This window comes from Glycine max, chromosome 14 (assembly GCF_000004515.6).
Source record: "Glycine max cultivar Williams 82 chromosome 14, Glycine_max_v4.0, whole genome shotgun sequence".
In the NCBI taxonomy this organism is placed as follows: domain Eukaryota; kingdom Viridiplantae; phylum Streptophyta; class Magnoliopsida; order Fabales; family Fabaceae; genus Glycine; species Glycine max.
Window position 1 is genome coordinate 17,734,715 of NC_038250.2, and position 22,983 is coordinate 17,757,697.

The 22,983-nt window shown below is 40.4% G+C and overlaps 1 protein-coding gene across 4 annotated transcripts in view; it reads right to left on the reverse strand.

The window, feature by feature from the left end:
- The window catches only part of LOC100779257 (protein TIC236, chloroplastic-like), a 100,270-nt gene that overhangs the window by 25,350 nt on the left and 51,937 nt on the right, over window positions 1-22,983 (reverse strand). For all 4 annotated transcript variants that reach the window (XM_041009103.1, XM_041009101.1, XM_006596060.4 and 1 more), the window contains one exon: window positions 22,861-22,983. In XM_041009103.1, coding sequence (XP_040865037.1) covers window positions 22,861-22,983 — 123 coding nt within the window. The remainder of the gene's footprint in view (window positions 1-22,860) is intronic.

Here is a 22,983-nt window from a genome sequence, read left to right on the forward strand (position 1 = left end):
TGCCTCGCCAAAGAATATTGAGTCATCCGCATATTGTAGGATGCTTACTCTCACATTGTTTGAGCCCACTGGGAATCCTCTGAACAAATTTTTCTCCACAGCTTTTCTCATCAATCCTCTTTGTGGAATGAACTCAGCCGAGGGGCTTCCATTCACTAGTATCGAAGGAGACACAGATCTTAAACATCCCTCAATCCATTTGATCTATTTGGGGCTAAAATCTGTCCTTCTCAGCATGTATAACAAGAAATCCCATGAGACTGAATCATATGCCTTCTCATAGTCTACTTTAAACACAAGGCATGTTGAAGGTAAAGGTATTTGTGCTGTTCATACCCCTTATAACTTGCGGTCAACAGGAGAGGATCCCCTGGATAATATCCATGAGTCTCCTATTGGAGTCAAACAAGGGTCAAAGGTAGGGGATAATGCAACCCGTGCGGGAATTCACTTGAATCAGACTTTGGGCCTGGGAGACTTTAGCCCAAAGGCTATGGGAAGCAAATTACCCTCAACCATTAAGGTCTACGTTAGAAGAAAGGCTTTTACTCCAACAAATTACCTGGGCCAGGGCAATAATAACCCAAATGAGCAAAGGAATGAGGCTCAATTACGTAAGAAGGATACACTTGAATTTGGAAGTCACACTCTTTTTCCAGAATCAAAAGAAATGAGCCCAGAGAAGGCTTGCTTGGCTCATAGCCCTGTATCCAGCAGTAGCTTCAACAAGGGCATTTTCGACAATGAGAAGACACTGCATAGAGAGATTATTAGGGACCTGGGAGTGTCCTTTGCTGAGAACACCACTACTGAAGAAAATAACAATGCCTCTACAGATTTTAACAGTGTTATAATCTCTACATCAGCAGGAGTGATGGGTATGAAATCCATGGAGCCATGAATATTCTGTCATTCAACTCTAGAGGCTTGGGAAGTGGGGTCAAAAGGTCAGCTATTAGGAAGCTAACCTTGGCTCATAATGTTGATATTCTTTGTATCCAGGAAACCAAAAAGGCGGCTATTGATAAGAAATTATGCCAATATCTTTGGGGGGATGATAATGTTTCATGGGAGTTTGCTCCTTCTAATAATGCAGCAGGAGGACTTCTTTGTATCTGGAATGATGAAGCTTTTATGGTGGATAGAAGGGTAGTAGGCAGAGGATTCATTTTGCTGGAAGGTACATGGACTAAAGACAATAAGAAGGTGTATATCACCAATGTCTATGCCCCATGTGATCTTCAAGGAAGAAGAGACCAGTGGGAAGAGCTTAAACATCTTAAAGCTCTTTATCATGATGGCCCTTGGTGTTTATTGGGTGATTTTAATTCTATAAGACATCAGCAAGAGAGATTGAGCTCATCCCAATCTGTGGGGAGCTCCAATAATATCTGAGTTTAATTCGTGGATAGCTGACATGGATGTTGAGGAGGTGAGGTCTGTTGGGAGATGCTTTACTTGGTGTAGACCCAATGGAACAGTTATGAGCAAACTGGACAGGTTCCTTCTGTCAGATGAATGGCTGTCTCTTTGGCCAGATACTACACAGTTTGTGTTAGATAGAGACTTTTCTGACCATTGTCCCATCCTTTTGAGATCCAGAATCATGGATTGGGGGCCCAAACCTCTCAAGGTCATGGACTGGTTGTTGAAGGATAAAGGTTTTCAGAATATGGTGATTCACAGCTGGGGAAATTATCACCCTAGTGGATGGGGTGGCTATGTTCTTAAGCAGAAATTAAAGCTTCTCAAGCAAGATATAAGACAATGGAGTTTGCAGCATGGGTCAGTCACAGTTAGAAAGATAAATGATCTTAAAAAGCAGTTAAATGACATGGAGGCAGGTAGTAATGCTTCAACTATATCCCAAGATGAAGTTCAGCTTAGGAAATCCTTGCAGGAACAGCTGTGGAGTGCAGCTCTTGCCTATGAATCCATGCTTAGGCAAAAATCCAGAGTGAAGTGGATAAGAGAAGGGGACAGAAACTCATCCTATTTCCACAGAATCATCAATCGTAGAAGGAGGGTAAATGCTTTTCAAGGTCTATGCATTGATGGGGGGCGGATTCATGAGCCCAATAATGTCAAGTCTGCAGTTTTTCAGCACTTCAAAGAAAGATTTTCAGAACAAAATCAGTGCAGACCAACTCTGGATGGGATTCAGTTTAATTCTCTTGATCAAGGGCAGAGGGAAAGCCTTGTTGCTAGATTCTCGGAGGGGAAATCAAGTCTGCAGTTTGGGCTTGTGATGGTGATAAAAGCCCAGGCCCGGATGGGCTAAACTTCAACTTTATTAAAAAGTTTTGGGATATTTTAAAACCTGATTTTATCAGATTTATGGATGAGTTCTTCATAAATGGCTCTTTCCCCAAAGGAAGCAATGCATCCTTCATAGCCCTTATCCCCAAGGCCAATAACCCACAATCTCTCAATGATTATTGACCCATTTCTCTTATAGGGTGTGTTTATAAAATAGTATCTAAAGTCCTTGCTAATAGACTGGCCCTAGTTTTGCCACACATTATTGATGAAAGGCAAACTGCATTTCTCAAAGGAAGGCATATTCTCCATGGTGTGATGATTGCTAATGAAGTCTTAGCTGAAGCCAAATGTAACAATAACCCTTGCATGATTTTCAAAGTTGATTTTGAAAAAGCCTATGACTCGGTATCTTGGGGATTTTTAAACTACATGATGAAGAGGATGGGATTCTGTGATAGATGGAGAAAGTGGATCTATGGATGCTTGTCTAGTGCAACTATATCAATCTTGATAAATGGCAGCCCTACTAGAGAGTTTGTACCTAAGAGGGGGCTAAGGCAAGGCGACCCTCTTGCACCTTTCCTCTTTGACATAATAGCCGAGGGCCTTACTGGTTTGATGAGGACAGCTGTTTCTAAAAATATCTTCAGCAGTTATCAAGTAGGGAGGCAAAAGGAAGAGATCAACATACTGCAATATGCAGACGATACCTTGTTTTTTGGAGCCGCGACTACAGCAAATGTTCGAGCTATGAAGTCTATCCTCAGAATTTTTGAGCTGGCTTCAGGGCTCAAGATCAATTATGCTAAAAGCAAATTTGGGTGCTTGGGTAAATCTGTGAGTTGGTGTAGGGAAGCAGCTAATTACCTTAACTGTGGCCAGTTGGGTTTTCCTTTTTCCTATCTTGGAATTCCAGTGGGTTCGTCCTCTAAAAGCTGGAATGTTTGGCAACCTCTTATTAGCAAGTTTGAATCTAAATTGGCTAAGTGGAAGCAGAGATGTTTATCTATGGGGGGCAGGATATCCCTTATCAATTCTGTCCTATCAGCCATGCCTATTTATCTGTTGTCTTTCTTTAAAATTCCCAAAAAAAGTGGTCCAAAAAGTAGTATCTATCCAGAGGAATTTCCTATGGGGAGGGGTTGTTGCGGCAGCCAGGATTGCATGGGTAAATTGGGACACTGTGTGTCTTCCCAAGAGCAAAGGAGGGCTAGGGATTAGAGACCTAACCAAATTCAATGAAGCCTTACTTGGTAAATGGGGCTGGGAATTGGCAAACAACCACAATCAGCTTTGGGCTAGAGTCTTGCTATCTAAATATGGAGGGTGGAATACCCTATGTTCTGGTAGGGACAGTGCTCATTTCTCTCAATGGTGGAAGGACTTGAGGTCTGTTTTTCACTAACATCACAGCAATAGCCTCATTAACAATTTCAGATGGAAGGTGGGTGATGGGTCAAGACTCAAGTTTTGGAAAGATAAGTGGAGGGAGGGTGACTTAAGCCTAAAGGATAAATACCCAAGCTTGTACAACGTTAGTACTCAGCAGAACCATTTAATCAACTCAATGGGTATCTTAGTGGATAATAGATGGGAGTGGAAGTTTCAATGGAGGAGAAACCTTTTTGACCATGAAGTTGATATGGCAGCAGCTTTTATGGCAGACATTGCTGAGTTTCAAATTCAACCAGCAAGCAGGGACCTTCTGCTATGGGGGCTTGATACTGGTGGACCATATTCCACAAAGGCAGCTTATAGCTTCTTGAAGGATGGTGACAGCCAGGTTACTGAAGATAGTGACTTCAAGACAATCTGGAATCTCAAAATTCCACCTAGAGCAAGTGCTTTTTCTTGGAGATTACTCAAGAACCAAATCCCTACCAAGGCTAACTTAAGGAGGAGACATGTGGAGCTGCTTTCCTATAACTGCCCGCTGTGCGATGAGGAGGAGGAAACAGCTGATCATATCCTGTACTCATGTATAAAAACTAGGACTCTTTGGTGGGAGACTATGAGTTGGGTCAATAGAGTGGGTCCTTTTTCCACTGAGCCTAGAGATCATTTTAAGCAATTCTCCCTATGGAGTGGAAAAAGTTCGGTGGATCATAGATGGCAAGTCCTGTGGGTAGCTCTATCCATGACTATTTGGAAGCATAGAAACTCTATGGTTTTTAATAACCAGAATTTCTGCTCTGAAAAAGTCATGGACGAAGCTTTATTTCACACTTGGTCTTGGTTAAATGGCATGGAGAAAAGTTCCCATATCCATTTTAACCAATGGTCTACTAGGCTAAAGGCAGAAATGTCCTAGGATGTGTGAGGATAGGGCTGTTATCTTATGTGATTCTTTTTGTAGCTGGGGTTTGACAGATTTTACCTTTGTAATTCTTAACCTTCAGTACATCTAGTACTGAAGTGTATATTAATACAATCATATTTTTGCAGTGCAAAAAAAAAAAGGCATGATTTTTGACTCCTTTTAGCCTCTTCGATCACCTCATTTGCAATTAATACACTGTTCAACAGATGTCGGCCCCCTATGAATGCAGATTGAGTTTCATCTATTATGAGTGACATCACCTTCTTCATTCTATTAGCTAGCAGCTTGGACAATATCTTGTACATACAACCTATTAATGAAATAGGTCTGTAGTCATTTAGGAGTTGTGGATCAGCCACCTTAAGAATTAGGGCTATAAAAGATGCATTATAACCCCTTGGAAAACTTCCATTGACATGAAATTCGTCTAGATACCAAATGACATCAGGTTTGACTGTTTGCCAGAATTTCTTGATGAACTTGAAGTTTAGTCCATCTAGATCTGGACTTTTCTCACTCCCACAGCCCCATATAGCCTGTTTTACTTCATCCTCCTGAAAGCGTCCCAACAAAATATCATTTGTAGTTGGTCAATGGTCTAAAAACAGATTCAATCCAACCAGGGTCTATGATGATCAGGTTCTTGAAATTTTTGCAAGAAGAACAATCTGATTTCCTCTTTCACTCTTGCCGGTTCGTCAATCCAGGTTCCATCAATCATCACTCCTTTCAGAGAGTTGTTTCTGCGATTAGCATTCATCATCAAGTGAAAGTACCGTGAGTTGCAATCACCTTCTTTGAGGCCTTAATCTTAGATTCCACCAGCTTTGTAAGGCCAATGGCTTGAGCAATCGAGGTTGGTTGATGGACAGCCAACTCGCGACAAATATATGGAAGAAGCTCAGAAAGGAAAAAGTTCAGTATGCTTTCAGCAGGAAGCCTGAGAGCGTACTTACAAATCCTCTCAAATTGGAATTAATAATCTGAAATGGACCCATATTGTCTAAAAGCTCAAATTGCTCAATCTAATGGTTTTTATATAAAGACGGTCCAAAACGAAGCTCCAAGGCCCAAGTAAAGGAAACCTAATCGGAGAATTGTAGGTTTTGGAACATCCACTTAAATCAACTCAAAGCATCACCCTTCATATAGAAAGCAACGAGAGGTAATAGTTGGTCATAAGGCACTTGATGAATAGTAAAAAATTGCGATATGTTTAGTTCTCTCGTGAAATACAGGATAAGAAGCGATGTGAAGAGCAGTCTGATTATCACAATACAACTTCATCTGCTGAACACCAATTCAAAAGTAACAAGAGCCATAGTTCTATATTCTGCTTCTGCACTTGATGGGACAACAACACTCTCTTTCTTGCTTTTCCAAGAGACAGTATTTCCTCCAAAAGATACATAGTATCCAGTGGTGGATCACCTGTCTATGGGACAACCTGCCCAATCAACATTATAGTACCCACAAATTTGGGTATTTCCATTATCCTTATACAATAATCCCTGTCCTAGAGTCTTTTTAATGTATCTAAGAATGCAAATTACAACATTCTAGTGGCCAATGTGAGAATCCTGCATAAATTGACTGACAACTCCGACTACAAATGATAGAAAAGGCCTTGTAATTTTCAGATAAATGAGTTTCCCAACCAACCTTCTATACCTCTTTGGATCTGGAAAAGGTTCACCTTTTTTTTATCAGCAAAAATAAGTATGTATACTATATTAAATAGTAAAACAGTACAAGTTGTGCTGATATATGTACAGCTCAGCCATACTAGTCAATACATCAAACTATGGTGTCCTAATATGGATCAGCTGAAGTACATATTAAAGTACCAGAGTCCAGTAACTAATAATACAGCTGAGAACCCAACAACAACAAAAGATTAGTTAGCATCACCCTCCCCCATACAAAAAACCATTCTTAATGTTGTTGGACCAATAATGGAAAGATATATTGAAGTTTCTCTCGAAATTTTTTAGCCACAGCCAGCAAAAACATAGTGTTTGTTCCAAGAATTTCTGTCCATCAAATGCTTCGCCTGAAAAGACCAATTTGTTACTTTGATACTACAAACAGCAGGTGAGAGAAGCCCACAGCGTATGCAACCTTTCTGATTTGGATCCATAGGACTATCAATAGGCCTACAATTAGTCATACCTATCTCCTCCAAAATGTCCAGATCAAATTTTCTTTGTGAAATAACAACACCCTCCTTTGATTGAGCCACTTCAATACCAAGGAAATACTTTAGGAAGCCAAGGTCATTGATCTGAAAATGACTAAATAAGTGCTGCTTAGTTTGGAAAATTTTGGCAGCATCATTTCCTATAATAACAATGTAATCAACATAGACAATTAGATAAACACACTTCTCGGGAGAAGGATGACTATAAAAAACAGAGTGATTTGCTTCACTTCCCTTCATTCCAAAATTCTGAACAATATGACTACATTTCCCAAACCAAGCACATGGTGACTATTTGAGCAGGGTGAGCTGAGGGGGGACAGCATAAGTGAGCGAATGTGTGTAAGCCCAGTCAAACATGATTGTTCTAGGCGGGGCGGGCCACCCACCTTCGAATGGTGTTGGTCCTACGGACCGTGAATGGATTCGCCTCTGGCCTCTGGGCACGTCGGAATCGCATGAGTTCACCGGGGTGGAGCACAGTCTGCCAAAATCGGCATAGGTTAGGTGCTATTGATGGAACATGGTAAGCCTATCTTTCTCCATATGGAAGTGCTGCGGGCACATAGAGATGTGGGTAGAGGAAGTCTCAAAAAGCGAAGGCCGAGCTGTAGGTCACGTGACCTGCACCCATAGAGAGATCGACGCAATTTACACACCAAACCATACTCCCCTTTAGCAACAAAACCAGAAGGTTGCTCCATATAGATTTCTTCCTCTAAATCACCATGAAGAAAGGCATTTTTTATGTCTAATTGATAAAGAGGCCAATGACAAATAGCTGCCATAGCTAGAAAGAGATGAATAGTTGTGATCTTGACCACAGGAGAGAAGGTGTCACAGTAATCAAGGTCATAAATCTGAGTATAGCCTTTGGCAACCAATCGACCCTTAAGTCGATCAACCTCACCATTAGGCTCAACTTTAACAGCATAAACCCACCAGCAGCCAAGTATCTTCTTCCCAGGAAGAAGAGGAACTAATTCACATGTGCTACTGTTCTCAAGAGCCTACATTTCAACAATCATGACTTGTTGCCAACCAGGATGATCAAGTGACTCTTGAACATTTTTAGGAATAATAATAGAAGACAAGGAAGAAACGAAGGAGAAATATGAAGGAGATATGCGATGATAACTCAAAAAATTGTAAATAGGGTGAGAATTTTGAGTAGATCAAATACATTTCCTAATACCAATGGGCCAATCAGAACTTGGTTCACTAGGATGTGATGTAGAGGAAGGATCCGTCATATGGAAAGCTGATGGCCAAGGAAATGGATCAGGAGAACCAGTAGACATTGAACAACTAGCTCCCTGTATCCTGCATGGAGAAGAAAGAGAGACACTCAGCTAAACTAGGGATAAAGATTACAAAATATCTGAAACCAAGTACATTTGAAATGAATCAGGTCTTTCTTTCATTAGATAAACCCAAGTACATCGAGAGTATTCATCGATAAACATTATAAAATATCTGAAACCAAAAGATGTTACTCAGCTCGGTCACCAAATATCTGAATGAACAATATAGAAAACTGAGTTACATCTTTTTTCAAATTGTCTAGGGAAAGAGGATCTAACATGCTTGCCTAATTGGCACGACTCACATTCAAACATCTAAAGTTGCTTGAGACTAGGAACCATGATCTTCAATTTTGCCAAACTAGGGTGACCTAAACGGTCATGCAAAAGTTTTGGAGAAGAGGCAGCAAAACAGGACACAAATGAGTTGGCTCTGAGATACTAAAGGACTTGTTATTGGAAAAAAAACTCAAGTTCCACATCGGCTAAAAATAAAGCCAAGTTAGAGTATATAAGTGAGGGACAACCCTCACTCCTTGAGCTAGCTTTTGAGATTATGTTAGGCTCAAACTCACATTCTAAAAATCTAAGATGGTATCAAAGTATATCCAAGATTAATCCAAAGAATCACCCACCATTGTTACCCACACACCAAGCCCAAGAAGTGTTGGGCGTGAGGGGGTGTATTAGAAAAAACCCAAGTCTCACATTGACTAAAAATAAAGGGTCACCCTCACCCCTTGAACTAACTTTTGGAATTGAGTTAAGCCCAAACTCACATTTTAAGAATCTAAGACTCGTGATGTAATTGATTACCAGTAGGCAGTATGGTCATGTAATCAATTACTAAGACCTATAATCGATTACCATTCGTCCTCCTCTATAAATAACGCGTTTTTCAGAAGCTCTTGCGCAACCCTCAACGTTTTACAGCACACCTAAAACTTCGTACCCCATTGCCCAGAGGCTCTTCGCTATGCGAAGGTATGGGGGAGGGATGTTGTACGCAGCCTTACCCTTGCATATGCAAAGAGGCTGTTTCCGGATTCGAACCCATGACCAACAAGTCACCAAGGCACAACTTTACCGCCGCACCAGGGCTCGCCCTCGTGTTTTACAGCACACCTGCATTCCCAAATCTTCCAAACACCATAATTCACTCATTTCTTCACCAGATCGACTCCCACAACTTCCAATCCTCTTCTTTTTCGATTCTCTATTGATTCCACCGATTGAAATTCTCAAAAACAAAACAGCATGGCAGAATCGTCCAAGAAACGAAAGGGATCTTCCTCCTCCGCTGCGGCAACAAGAACTCAACGTCGCAGAGCCACCGAAGCACCCTCGGCACCAATTCCACCCTCCTTGTCATCTTCAACATTATTCTCTTCTGACGAACAGCGTCACCGGTACTCCTCTCCTTTTCATCTCGACAAATTCTTGATCCTAAGTATCTTGATTTAGAGTTCTTTGATGGTGAAACATTTGACTGTTTTCAAGTGTTTCAAAACTCCAGATTAATTTATTTCATGTCTTTAAAACTTCCCCACTATCCTGAACTAGTTCATGTCTTTTATTCAAATTTAAAAATTCTGGGTAGTTCCTTAATCTCTGAAGTTCATGGTATTAAAATGCATATTGATGAGTCTGTCTTTTTTGAGTTAACACAATTGTCCAGTCAACGTGTACCTTTTGAGGGCACCATTGTTGATGACTAGAAATTTGATTTTTCAAGTCATGATGCCCGCCGAATGGTCTGCACTGACCAGGCGGAAATGACCGGCAGATTGCTTGCCGGTTCATTGACTTTCGAATGTCACATCATGCATTATCTTATTGTGCATATTTTTCTTTCCCGGTCATCTAATCTTGCTCAGGTCTCTGAGGAGGACCTGATAGTCATGTGGGCGTTCTTAACTGGTCGTCAGCTCGACTGAGCCCATCTTGTAAGGTATCGCATGCATAAGGTGTAACATCCCAATTTTCGTAAACTAGATTAAAAATGATAGTTATTTATAAATAAATAGAATTTAAAAAAAAATGATGAGATTTTATAAATAAATAAATAAGGAGATATAATTATTAATTAAAATAATGATTTGAGAGAAAATAAAAAAGATATTTTTTTATTTGTTTGATAGAGAATAAAATAAAGTTTGTTTTTATACAAAAATAAATAATAAATAAATAAATAGAGTAAATAATAGGTCGTAAATGCCCCTAGCTATAAATAGCAACATGCTAGGTCAGTTTTCAGACTGACTCCTTAGCCTCCTCTGCCTCACAATTTCATTTTTTCTCTCTTCTCCCAAAACCCTCTCTTTTTCCCGCAGGCCACCTAACCTGTCTCAGAAAAATGATGATCTCGGACTCATTCACCGTTGGATCGTCGTGAAATTTGAGCACCACGTTTGCAACCCAATTCCGAGTATTCTCACCATTGGGAATTTCGATATTATGTCTGAGCTAAGAGAAATACCCCTCGCATTGTAGCAATTTTCTTTCCCGCAGAAACTCAGAGCTGTCTCGGTAAAACTACGATCCCGGTTTCGTTAACCGTTGGATTTTCATGAAATTTGGATATGTTGTTAGAAATTCAATTTCGCACGCTTTGACCGTTGGGATTTGCAAGATAATATTTGTGGAGGGAGAAAAATAAATCGCATGATGACAGTACAAGTGGAGGCTTCAATCCCTTCTCTATCTTTTTGACGTTTGGGAACTCTATCGGAGCAGTTAGAGGAAAAAAATTGGAGGAATCTCAGGAAACCACTAGAGATGCTGCTATCGCTGGCTGAAGACACGTGAGCCCGATTAGAGGTAAGGGATGAGTTATTCACAATTGGGAATTAGTGAGAACATGTGTAGGGATCCTTAGAGATATCAATTGGAATGAGTTTCGGGGTGTTTTTGCAATTTTCATTTTATCCTTATAATTATTACAGTGAATTATATATGTTTGACAGATCAATTTTTGTGAAATTGATATGTTATTGTGTTGAGCGTGAACCCTATAAATCGAGCATTTTTCAAATTAACATGAATTGATGAAATAAAGTAAGGAGAAATTTAGAGTGAGATATTTTGTATTTCCCTTCTTCTTGCATTTTAGGTTTTTTATATATAATTTAAAAATTAATATCATAATTGAAATAAACCAAAGTGTTCACATAATTATTTACAATTTGTGCATTGAAGCTTACTTTGAAATTTGTGATTCAATATGATGTATGCTAGTTTATATATATAGAAGTAGTTATTTATATTAATAATTTATGTAAATAATATTGTAGAGTGTTATAGTATGATTCTAAAAATTATTAAGTGTTGGAGTTTGAGAATATTATGGTTAAATTTGATGAACATGTGTATGTTGTACCTTATGAATATCATTAGGAATGTTAGGAGATGGTTGATGTAATGTTATGAGATGTTAACATGAGGGCATGATGTTTGATTGTGAATAAGTGGATGTGTTTAACACTTGATGTTACATTAATTATATTGTGAGCTATGAATTATACAATAACCCGACCAGTGTTTATGCGCAGTGTTAAAGAGAAAGTGTAGGTTCCTAGTTAGGAACCAGTGTTAAATTGTAGTGCAATTATGTTAAACATGTTTGAAACATGAGTGTGAGGTCGTGGTATTGTATAATTCATGAGCAGTGCTTATAAATGAAATATGTGATGAATTGTGGAGTAATATGTTGCCTTGAGATTATAATATTGTTATTGAGATTGAATAAAAGTGTAAAGTAGAACAAGTGTTGAATTGTGAGATACGTGAAAATATGTGATGGTGGATTGTGACATTATGAGATGTGAAATTGTGAATGAGTTTTGATTGTGAATAAGTGTGTGATTAACTCTTGATGTGACATTATTTGTGTTGTAAGCTGTGAATTGTACAATAACCTGACCAGTGTTATCTTGAGAAAAGTTTAAATGCGCAGCATTAAAGATAAAGTGTAGATTTCCTATTTAGGAACCAGTGTTAAAGAGAAAGTGTAGGTTTCCTATTTAGGAACCAGTGTTAAATTGTAGCGCAATATGTTGTACGTGTTTAAAACACGAGTGTGAGGTCGTGGGTATTGTATAATTCACGAGCAGTGTCTGTGTGCTAAAATGATTTTAGGGATTGGACCTGAATCAGGAGGAAGAGGCCCTGACGGACTCTTCGGAGTGTAGGCCTTGGGGGTCACCGAGTTTGAGTGCTCCTTTAAGCCTATGTTGATCCCATATGGTTGGAGCATTCTCGCAAAACATCGTGACCCTGACTGGTCTCCCTATGATCTTACTTAGTGAGAGTGACCTGACAAACCCATTGTGTGATGTGTCTTGTTATGTACTCCTAAGCGCCCCAGGGTGGTTTTTCACTGACATGGTACCACATTGCATATAGGCTTGAGTCTTAGCATAACTGTCTCATGCGCTTGCTAATTGTTCATTATGAAATTGATGTGTTATTATGTCTTGATCGGAGTGTGTGATTCTTGTGTATTGTGATTGAAGATTGAAAGGTTTGATTGATGATTAAAAAGTGAATTTTGAATTACAACATGATGAAATAATGTGAGATATGCTAAGCAAATTGTATTTGGCTACTATATGTTGTTTTGTTTCTCTCTAGTAGTTAGAAATGTAATAACTCACTCCCGATTTGTTGTTGTGTTTGGATCCTGTGATGATCTTGAACCTTGTGTTCGGGGGAGCAGATGGCTAGGTGAAGTGCTTAAAGAAACCTTGTGCTGAAGGACGTCGGGACACAATGCTCTGATAGGATGTGACAGTGGGACATAAATTTTATATTAATTGCATAATGTTAGTCTATTTTATTTTATCTCACTGATTTAACAAAATATTTTTGCAAATTTTGACGGCCTTGTTTCGAGCCGAATCTATTTTTTTATAAGTTTTAATTGATAATAGTGAAGTGAATGTGGACCTTTTACCCGTGTGAATTTGGTTACCGATATTTTTTATATATTTTATTTACTTATATGTCGGGGTAGAGGGTGTCACATAAGACATTGCGGTCCAATGCTCCTCTGCCCTATCCTCAGTGGGTCACTTTATTTCTTCGTCATTTCAATGTTCCTCTTGAGTCTGAACCCTTTATTCAAGTGAAACATTCCTACGCTATTGGTGTTGGCGTGGTCACCTCTTTTGGCTACTGTCGAGACAAAGATGGTCAATGGTTGAAGAAAGATGCACAACCACAGCAAGAAGAATGCACTCCCTCACCTCTGCCTCAGAGGGATGACTCATCTGCACTCATGCATGAAGTTCTCTCAGAATTACGTGGTCTTTGCACCTATGTTGGTGAGCGCTTCGATTCCTTAGATAGTCGCCTCAATGCCATCGATGCTCGTTTTGCTGGGATGGACAATCGCATCACGCAACTTGAAGACGACATGAGCTTCATCCGACGATTCTTTGATCCTCTTGCAGATTCGTAGATTTTCATTACTTATGTTTTATTTTCTGCATTTCCGTAGTCATTTTCTAGCCTTGTATTTTGGCTTTGTTGATTACGACTCCTGTATTTGCTTCTTTATGTTTGGTTGTTTGTTTAGTTGTTTTTCAGACCGTTATGTTTGAATGCTTATGACTTGTGTTCATTCTATCCTTTGATCATGGTTGTGGATGACTTGTGTTCTCATTTCCACGCACTTTGGCCTTTTGATGTTGCCAAAGGGGAAGAAAACGGGTTTAGAAATCAAGAGATAAATTTCAGAAAAATTAGGCATAATCTCCAAAAGAAAGGGGGAGTATGGGATGAGTGAACGTTCTATCAAACTTGTATATACTGTCTTGATTTCAGGAGTTGTCATCATCAAAAAGGGAGAGATTGTAGAAGCAAGACTACAAGAGATTTTGATGATGCCAACAGTCAAGTGTTCTTCATGGATAATTCAAGTGACCTTCAAGAAATCCAAAATACAAGTTACTTCTATAAGTTAGATTTGAAAGCACAAAGGTTTGGCCAAGAGGATTTTCTTTCAAAACCTTTTATTTTAAAGATTTCTCTCTGGTAATCGATTACCAGAAGATGTAATCGATTATCAGTGGCCAATGTGCCTTCTGAAAAAAAGCTTTTAAATGTTTTAAATGCTTTAGAAAGTATGTAATCGATTACACATGGCTTATAATCAATTACCAGTGGTTTGGAACGTTTTAAAACAGCCATAAGAAATTTGAATTTAAATTTCAAAGTTGTGTAATCGATTACAGAAAGTTGGTAATCGATTACCAGTGTTTAAAAATTCAAATTTTAAATGTGAAGAGTCATAACTCTTCAGAAATAACTGTGTAATCAATTACACCATTATGGTAATTGATTACCAGTGAGGATTTTCGAAAAATATTCCCAAGAGTCACAGCTTTTCATTTGAATTTTGAAAGGCTATCAAAGACCTATAAATTAGTGACTTGGGAACGAAATTGGTAGAGTTTTGCTTGGCCAAAATGTTTTATCCTGTCAAAAGATGATGAGAGTTTTTCATTGTCCAACATGTCTTATCCTCTCAAAAGATTAAGAGAGTTTTTGATTGCCCAAAAATTTTTATCCTCTCAAATGATTAAGAGAGTTTGTCACTGAATTCAAAGTTCTTATCCTCTCAAAGACAAATCATCTTATTTTCAAAAATTCCTTGACAAACACTTGTGACATTCAATAAGGAATTGAGTGACAAGAGACTGAGAGTCTCTTGTTGTAAGGCATCTGAACACAAAGGAAGGGATGTCCTTGTGTGTTTCAAAAGGTGTAAAGGATTTGCGAGATAGTGGAACTCCCAAGAGGGTTTCTTGGGGACTGGACGTAGGCAACGGACTTTGCCGAACCAGTATAAAAACTATGTTTGCATTCTCTCTTCCCTCAAACTTTTTTATTTATTGATGCTTATTATTTCTATTCAGTAAGTTTAATTTGAATTATTATTTAGGAATTCATTTTAAAAGGAATCTTGGGACTTGGGTTAAAATTTGTATAGAAATTTTAATTGGGGAATAGTTTGTAAAATCTTAATTCAATCCCCCTTCTTAAAATTTCTGAGACCACTTGTCCAACAGTAAGTAGCCAACTTTGGTTCCAATCGAGACTGTATTAAGTCTGATCCATGGAACCAATAGTATGGAATATTACAAATTGTAACCTTTTTTTGTATTTTTGCTCAGCAAAAATAGATATTTTATATATATCTGAGAAGTACCAGTGGTACTAAATATACATAATGAGAGTTATGTAGCCAGCTGGTTCCATTGGTTGTTACAAGGAACCGAGCTAGATTCACACTTACATATTACAAAAGTCCAGCCCCTACTATCTCATCCTAGGTACAAAAACCTACTCTTAAATTAGTGGACCATTGATTAAAGTGTAGTACAAAATCTTTCTCCATAGATTTGATCCATGTCCAAATTAGGAGTACTGCATAATCCAACACTTTGCTTCCATTGAAGGTTTTATTTTGGAAAACTATCTTATTTCTTTGTTGCCAAATGGTCCATGTTAAAGCAACCCACCAACATTTCCATCTTGTGGACTTTATTACACCAACATTCCCATTTTCATGCTACAGAAAATGATCCCTAGGATTTTGCAGGAGTGCTGTCACCAGTGTTATCAAATGGCGGCAACGGCGGCGCTATGACGGTTTTACGTGGCAGAAATTTGAAAAAACGCTACCGAATAGTGGTGGCGTGGCGGGTTTACAATGGCGGTCGCCATAGCCATGACGGTCATGGCAGTATTGCGGAAATAGTGAGTTTTTTTGTTTTTTTGCGCAGTAGGAGTTGGGCTGACCGGACCCAACCCTACCCGTTATGTTATTCAAAAGCACAGCGGGGAAACGCAGCATGCGACCAGGAGTGACACCCTGCACCCAGCAGCGACGACCCCACGGCCCACACGCACGACCCAGCAACGACTAGCACCGGCACACAACCCCATGACGGGGACGAGCACTAGCAGAGGACCCCGCGACGGCGACGAGCACTGACAGACGACCCCGCGAAGGCGACGCCGCACCAACCCCGCACCCTCACGAAAACGAACGTCGCAGCGCAGCTTCAGTGTGGTGTGCTTTTTTTTTTATCTTTTTTTGGTGTTTGACACCGTTTTTTATGTCTATAGCTTTTTTTTCGTTTTTCTATTTGACACCCTCTTTTTATTTTTGACAATCCCATTTTTATTTTTTTTCTCTATTTGACACCACATTTTTTTTCCGTTCAGTCCTCTTTTAAATGGCTGAACCATCCGCCATGATATCCGCCATTTTCCACTACACCATCCGCCATATTTTTATGGCAGATTTTTGGCTTTCCACCATGAACCGCCATCCGCCATTAACAACATTGGCTGTCACTATGTTAATCCAAGACAATGACTCCCACCATAAAGGTAGGATTTTGCTGCAATTGAAGAATAAGTGAGCAGCCTCCTCCTCATTATTACTGCAGAATGGACACAGCGTGTCATTTACCACCACCTGTCTCCTTCCGAGGTTTAGCTTTGTTGGTAGTCTATCCCTGATTAGTCTCCATGCAAACACTGATGATTTAGCTGGAATTTTAAGTTTCCATAGCTCCTCAAAAACAGTATCCTGATTTTCCCCATTGATTCTCCCCATAACAGATCCTACGCACTTTTTGTTGAGTAGTATCCACTTGGGTCGGGTTTTCAAACCCAAGTATCTTCTCTTTGTGGGTGGATTTCTTTCTGTGCTATCTCCCCAAGAAAGCCATCAGCCATTGCAATTTCACTGTCAAATAAAGGTCTCCTCCAGTTGAACTTCCATTCCCATTCGGCGCTTATGTTGCTCCCCATCTGCATAATGATTTGCTGTTGTTGGCATGAAATCCTGATACAGTCTTGGATATTTTACCATTAATGGTGTATCATTGCCTATCCAGCAGTCCTCCCAAAACCGAAACTTGTCACCACGTCCCACCCTCCATGTTGTTTCTTTTTTAAGTGCATTGTTCAGCTGCTGTTGGTGAGTTATGAGCAGGTCCTTCCACCATGAGGATTCATGGCTACCTCTTGTTCCTTCTTCCAATGTCCTCCATCCACCATATTTAGAGTCTAATATCCTAGCCCACGATTCCCCGTGCTGATGAAAAAGGTCCTGTCGCCATTTCCCTAATAGTGCTGTATTGAAGGTCTTGAGATCTTTTATGCCGAGGCCACCTTTGTCTTTTGGTAGACATTGTTTTCTATTTGACTCATGCAATCTTCCTTTGCTCCGCTCCCCCGCCCTATAGAAATCTTCGTTGAATGGTTACCAGCTTATCAATTATTTTTGTGGGTACCCTGAAAAAAGAGAAAAAGTAAATGGGAATTTTTGTTAGGACTGCATTAATAAGAGTCACTCTCCCCCCGAAGGATATGTGTCTTTGTTTCCATCCGGCTAGTTTTCTCTCGCATTTTCTAATTATAGGATCCCAAAACTCGCTACGTCTTGGGTTAGCCCCAATGGGGATACCAGATACAAGAATGGCATGGACAACATACTACAATTAAAGTATTCAGCCACCTCCTTCCACCATTGATCCGATTTCCCGATTGCCCCAAAATAACTTTTTGCGAAATTGATCTTTAAGCCTGATGCAAGTTCAAAGCTTCTCAACATGGACTTAATTGTCTTCACATTTTGTATTATAGCTTCATCAAAAAATATGGTGTCATCAGCGTATTGTAAGATGTTGACTGGCTCTTTGTTTTTTCCCACGAGGAAACTGCTAAATAAGCTCTTATCAATGCTTCTCTCATTAAACCGGTTAGGCCTTCTGAAACAATATTGAATAGTAAAGGCGTTAGGTGGTCGCCTTGTCTAAGGCCTCTTTGTGGAATGAATTTATTTGTGGGGCTGCCATTTACCAATACAGAAACCGAGGCTGAGCTAAGACAACCCTCAATCCAACAAATCCACTTGGGGCAGAAGCCTAATCTCCTCAGCATATATGATAGGAAACCCCACGAGACGGAGTTGTATGCTCTTTCATAGTCTACTTTGAACACCAAGCATGGCTTATGACGCCTCTTTGCTTCCTCCACCGCTTCGATGGCTATCAATACACTGTGCAACAAGTGTCTTCCGCCTATGAATGCGGACTGTCTTGCATCTATTATCTCTGGCATCACCTTCTTCAATGTGTTTGCTAGAAGCTTGGGCACAATCTTATAAACACATCCTATTAGTGAAATAGGTCTATATTCATTAAGGTTTTGTGGATCTTTCACCTTAGGGATTAGGGCAATAAAGGATGCATTACTGCCCCTTGGGAAGATCCCATTTGCATAGAATTCATCTAGGAACCGGCTGATATCTGGCTTTAATTGCTTCCAAAACTGTTTAATGAATTTGAAATTTAAACCATCCGGTCCTATACTTTTTTCACTTCCACAATCCCATACAGCCGCCCTTATTTCGTCCTCATGAAATCTCTCCACCAACATGTCGTTTTGCAGCTGTCCAATGCCATGAAATCTGATTCCATTAAGACCTGGTCTGCACTACTCAGGTTCACTGAACCTATTCATGAAGAACCTACGGACCTCCTCTTTCACTCTTATCGGATCTTCTACCCATGAGCCCTCAATAAATACTCCTTTGACTGCATTATTTCTACGGTTAGAGTTCATCAACAAATGGAAGTAGTGTGAATTACAATCCCCTTCTCTAATCCATCTTGCTCTCACCTTCTATCTCAATAATGACTCATGTGATTGGACTACTAACCATAATTCTTCCTGTATCTTTTTGCGTGTCATCAGTTCATAGGAGGACAACAGTCTATTGGTGCTAGATCGACCTCAATCCTTTTTATTTTTTCTTTGAGTGCAAAGCCCCCCAGCCCCTTGGTTGTGTATTTGTCCAACACTTGTTGACTATCTTCTCAAATGACTTCTCTTTCAACCAACAGTTAAGAACCCTGAAAGGTTTTGGCCCCCAATCAATATTTTTGGCTCTAAGCAGGATGGGACAGTGATCTGAAAAATTTATGTCCAAGATGAACTGGGTGCATCTTGGTCATTTATTAAGCCATTCGTGGGAAACAAAGAATTTGTCTAATTTACTCTTGGCAGCCCCGTTTGGTCTGAATCACGAGAATTTTCTCCCCACACTTGGTATCTCTTCTACTTCTATGTCAGCTATCCAGTCATTGAATTCACTGATAGTATTGACATCCCCTCCCCTCTGAGACACACCCACTCTTTCAGATGGATGTTTGATGCTGTTGAAGTCTCCTAGTAAACACCACAGTCTAGCAGGACTAACATTTTTCAGCTGCCTGACGGAGTCCCATAAAGCACGCTTACTCTAGATGTCACATGGAGCATATATATTTACTATAAAGACTCTCTTATTCTCCTGAATCCACATTCCTTCCAAAAGGCTGAAACATCTTCCATTAACCCTCCGTTCCACTTTAAAAGCTTGTTCATTCCATAGGCACAGTAATCCTCCAGCTGTATTTATTACAGGCTGTATTTCCCAACTAACTTCCGGATCTCCCCACAGAGTCTAGCACATGGTCTTGTCGATTTGCTCCTTCTTAGTTTCCAGAATGCATAGCATATCTACTTGGTGTTTCTTGACCAACCTCCTGATTGCTGCCCATTTCACCTCCCTCCCTAGCCCTCTAACATTATAGGATACAATATTCATGAGAGAATATTTTTGTTTCCCAGTGCCTCTGGCTCCTTCCTGTCTCTGTTCTCCATTACTCTGATTTTATTAATGATTGTAGCTTGGTCTGTGTCACATGTCACCCCCATATTTTTTGCCAGCTCCCATTGGGATGTTGCCTCTTGAAGCTAGTCTGTGCTGATTCCGTCGGTGTTTGTTGAAGTCACCACAAGTTTATTTTGTATTCCATGTTGTAAGGCTCCTCTGTCCATGGGAGATTTTTGTCCTTTGGAGCCTGTAAATGCTGAATCCGAATCCACTAAGGGTTGCTGTTGATTAAATGTTTTAACAGCGCCCATTAAATGTTGATTTCCATTTTGTTGGGGCTCCTGCTTACTGCACCCGCTGTTCCATGAATAAGCCTTCCCCGCGCTTCCATTATCAGCTTTGTGAACTAGTGGACTGTCACAATTATTTTGTGATGTGGTAGCAGTGGTGTGATTAGTAAGGCCCAACTTAATGATGGGCCCATTTTCAGGAACTGGTATGTCACGTGCCTCTTTTAAAGGCATTTGTGACCCGTTGAGATTTTCATGGTCAACTCCCCTTTGACCGTGGGCAGGGTCATCACCACCTTCCTTTTCAAAGCACCTTAAGCACCTAAATGATATAGGTGACATGTCTCTCCTCCCCTGAACTTTCTTATTTAGTGCTTTATGCATACTACCTTCACCGAAGTGTACCATTGGCTCTATCATAGGCTGCAGAACAGGGTTCTATGCTTTTCCCATTTTTGTATCTGACCGCGCGCGTGTTTCGACAATGGGGAAGTGTGTCCAGCTACCGCGGTCGTTACCCGTTGGGTCCTCTATGTCTCGAGGACTGTTGGCTAAAAGCGCGAGCTGCTAGGTCTCGACGTCGCCTGTACGGTCGCCGGCTAGGCTGTTGGGCGAGTGGTGGAGATCAGGGTTTCCATCGTCTTTGCGTTCGGTGTGCCGCTATCACTGTCATCAGAGTCGATCTCTTCCAACAACCCGTGGCACTCCAACAGAGAGTGCGCTTTCCGCATTACTCCAGTTTTCTCCAACAATGTGTACTTTGTGCATCTCCCCTCTGATGTGAACTGCAACCGTGTGTTGGAATAGCGGTCTCCATAGAGTCCTAATAAGAACTCTGGCCCTATCTAGCCTTCGCAGCTCTTTGACGTCGTCGTCGACCTCTATCAAGTCCCCTATTGCTGCCACGATTTTCCGAATATGCCCAACATCCCACGCTTCTAGGGGGATGCCCCAACATTGAGCCCATACCAATTTGTATTCCGGTCTCATGGTTGGATTCTACTTCTCTAACAAATGGAACGGAGATGTGTCATGTTTGGTTTCTTTAGTGATGAGCTCTTCCGCTTTGGTATCCGAGAGACCAAGGAGAAGTATCATGTCATCCCCAATGTATTTCGGCACGACGTTTGTTCCTATCTCCCAGGGATGTTCGTCTTTGACTCTTTCGAATATCCCCGGTTTCTTTAGACGGTCCATGCATTTGTGTACCATTTCCTCTCCCCCGTCGGGATCTCAAGCTGGACCGATGAGTATAATCCATCAGGTCTGAGAGTTGTAGGCTGTGGGTGCCTCCGTTGTCCGACGTCCGTTTTGGTGGTTGACACCGCTTTCGCATGTCATGGAAGCAGCCCTGTGATGCTTTATCGTTTGTCCCGAAGCTTCCACTTCAGTGTTATAACCATCCGCTTGGGTCCTGGGTTTGACATTATGCTCTTCATGCCTCTCCTTTCCTCTCCCGTACTTTGGGACATTGACGTACATCTTGAGGCCACCGACTATGATATTATTAAGCTGTCTTTCTAATCTGCGTTGTCGGACACCCTTTGAACCTTACGAATCATATCTCTGCCCCTTTGTTCCTATGTTGGAGATGAAGATCTCCCTCACATCCCCCCATTTCTTGAACTTGGCCCAAGATCCTTCTCTGTTGTGTGTTCGGGAAACTTGTGAAGTAGAAGTTGTGATGTCATCCTCTCCCTCCATTTGCATGGTGATACCTTTGAGTTGTCCAGGCCTGGTATTGACGTAGTTTGTTTGGGATCCTCTCTCGTTCTCTCCCCTTCTCTCTGTCTTCCTCTCCTCTGGTCACAATGGTCCACTCCTCTCCCTCTCTCTCTCTCTCTCTCTCTCTCTCTACGCTCTTTCACTCTCTCTCATCTCTTTTCCCATTATAGAAATTGTAACCTTTGTACCTCTGGTACTTAGATATATATATAAATTATCTTTGCTGATTAAAAAAAAAAAAGCACACTGCGCCTGTTATCCACTGTGATAACATGAGCACTGTATCTCTTGCTCACAATCCTGCTCTCCTACTCTCCATGCTAGGACAAACACATGGAACTTGATTTGTTCTTTGTCAGAGAGAAATTGCTCAGCAAGCTGCTGCAGGTGGTTTATGTTCCAGCCCTCAACCAATACGCTGATAACCTCACCAAGGCTCTTTCTCCTACTAACTTTAAATTATACAAAACCAAGCTCACAGTGTGTGATTACTCTGCTTCTGCTAAGAATCACCCACCATGAGCTTGCGGGGAAGTATTAGAGTATACTTAGCTGTCAGTGAGCTGCCAGTTAGTTGCAGTTACCAACTCTGGTTGGTTAGTAACTGTTAGAGTTAGTTTACAGTTAGTCACTCTATATATAGAGATGACTCAACTCATTGTAACTGTCTTATCAATTTCTGATCAATGAGAAACTACTTTCAGATTCTCTCATACTTAACAAATTTTAACACTCAGAAATACATTGCCTATACACAAACATCAATCAGATAATCAACCGAGCACCCGAATTTTTTTTTATTAAAAGGATATTGCTATACATCTATTAGACTATTACTGACCATCACCAAGTGCAAACATAAAAATATACTACTTTAGATTTAACATTGCAAGTCATATTTTAAACTACAAAAAGAACATAAACTTACAGAATTAAACTAATGAACACTATACCTCATTCATAATAAACTCTGGACAGGCTAATAGACAATTTCAGTTTAACCAGGTAGCAATAAGTAAACTAACGGGTAACAAATTCAGGTGCAAACATATAAGAGGATTGTCTTATGCACTCACAACATCTCCACTCCACCTAGCTGCCACATCTAGGGCTTCGCCGAGCACGCCACTGAATTTTGGCTTAAGTACAGACAGGACTCCATGTCCTCTTCTTTTTTGAAGATTAAGCTGGATTTCTGC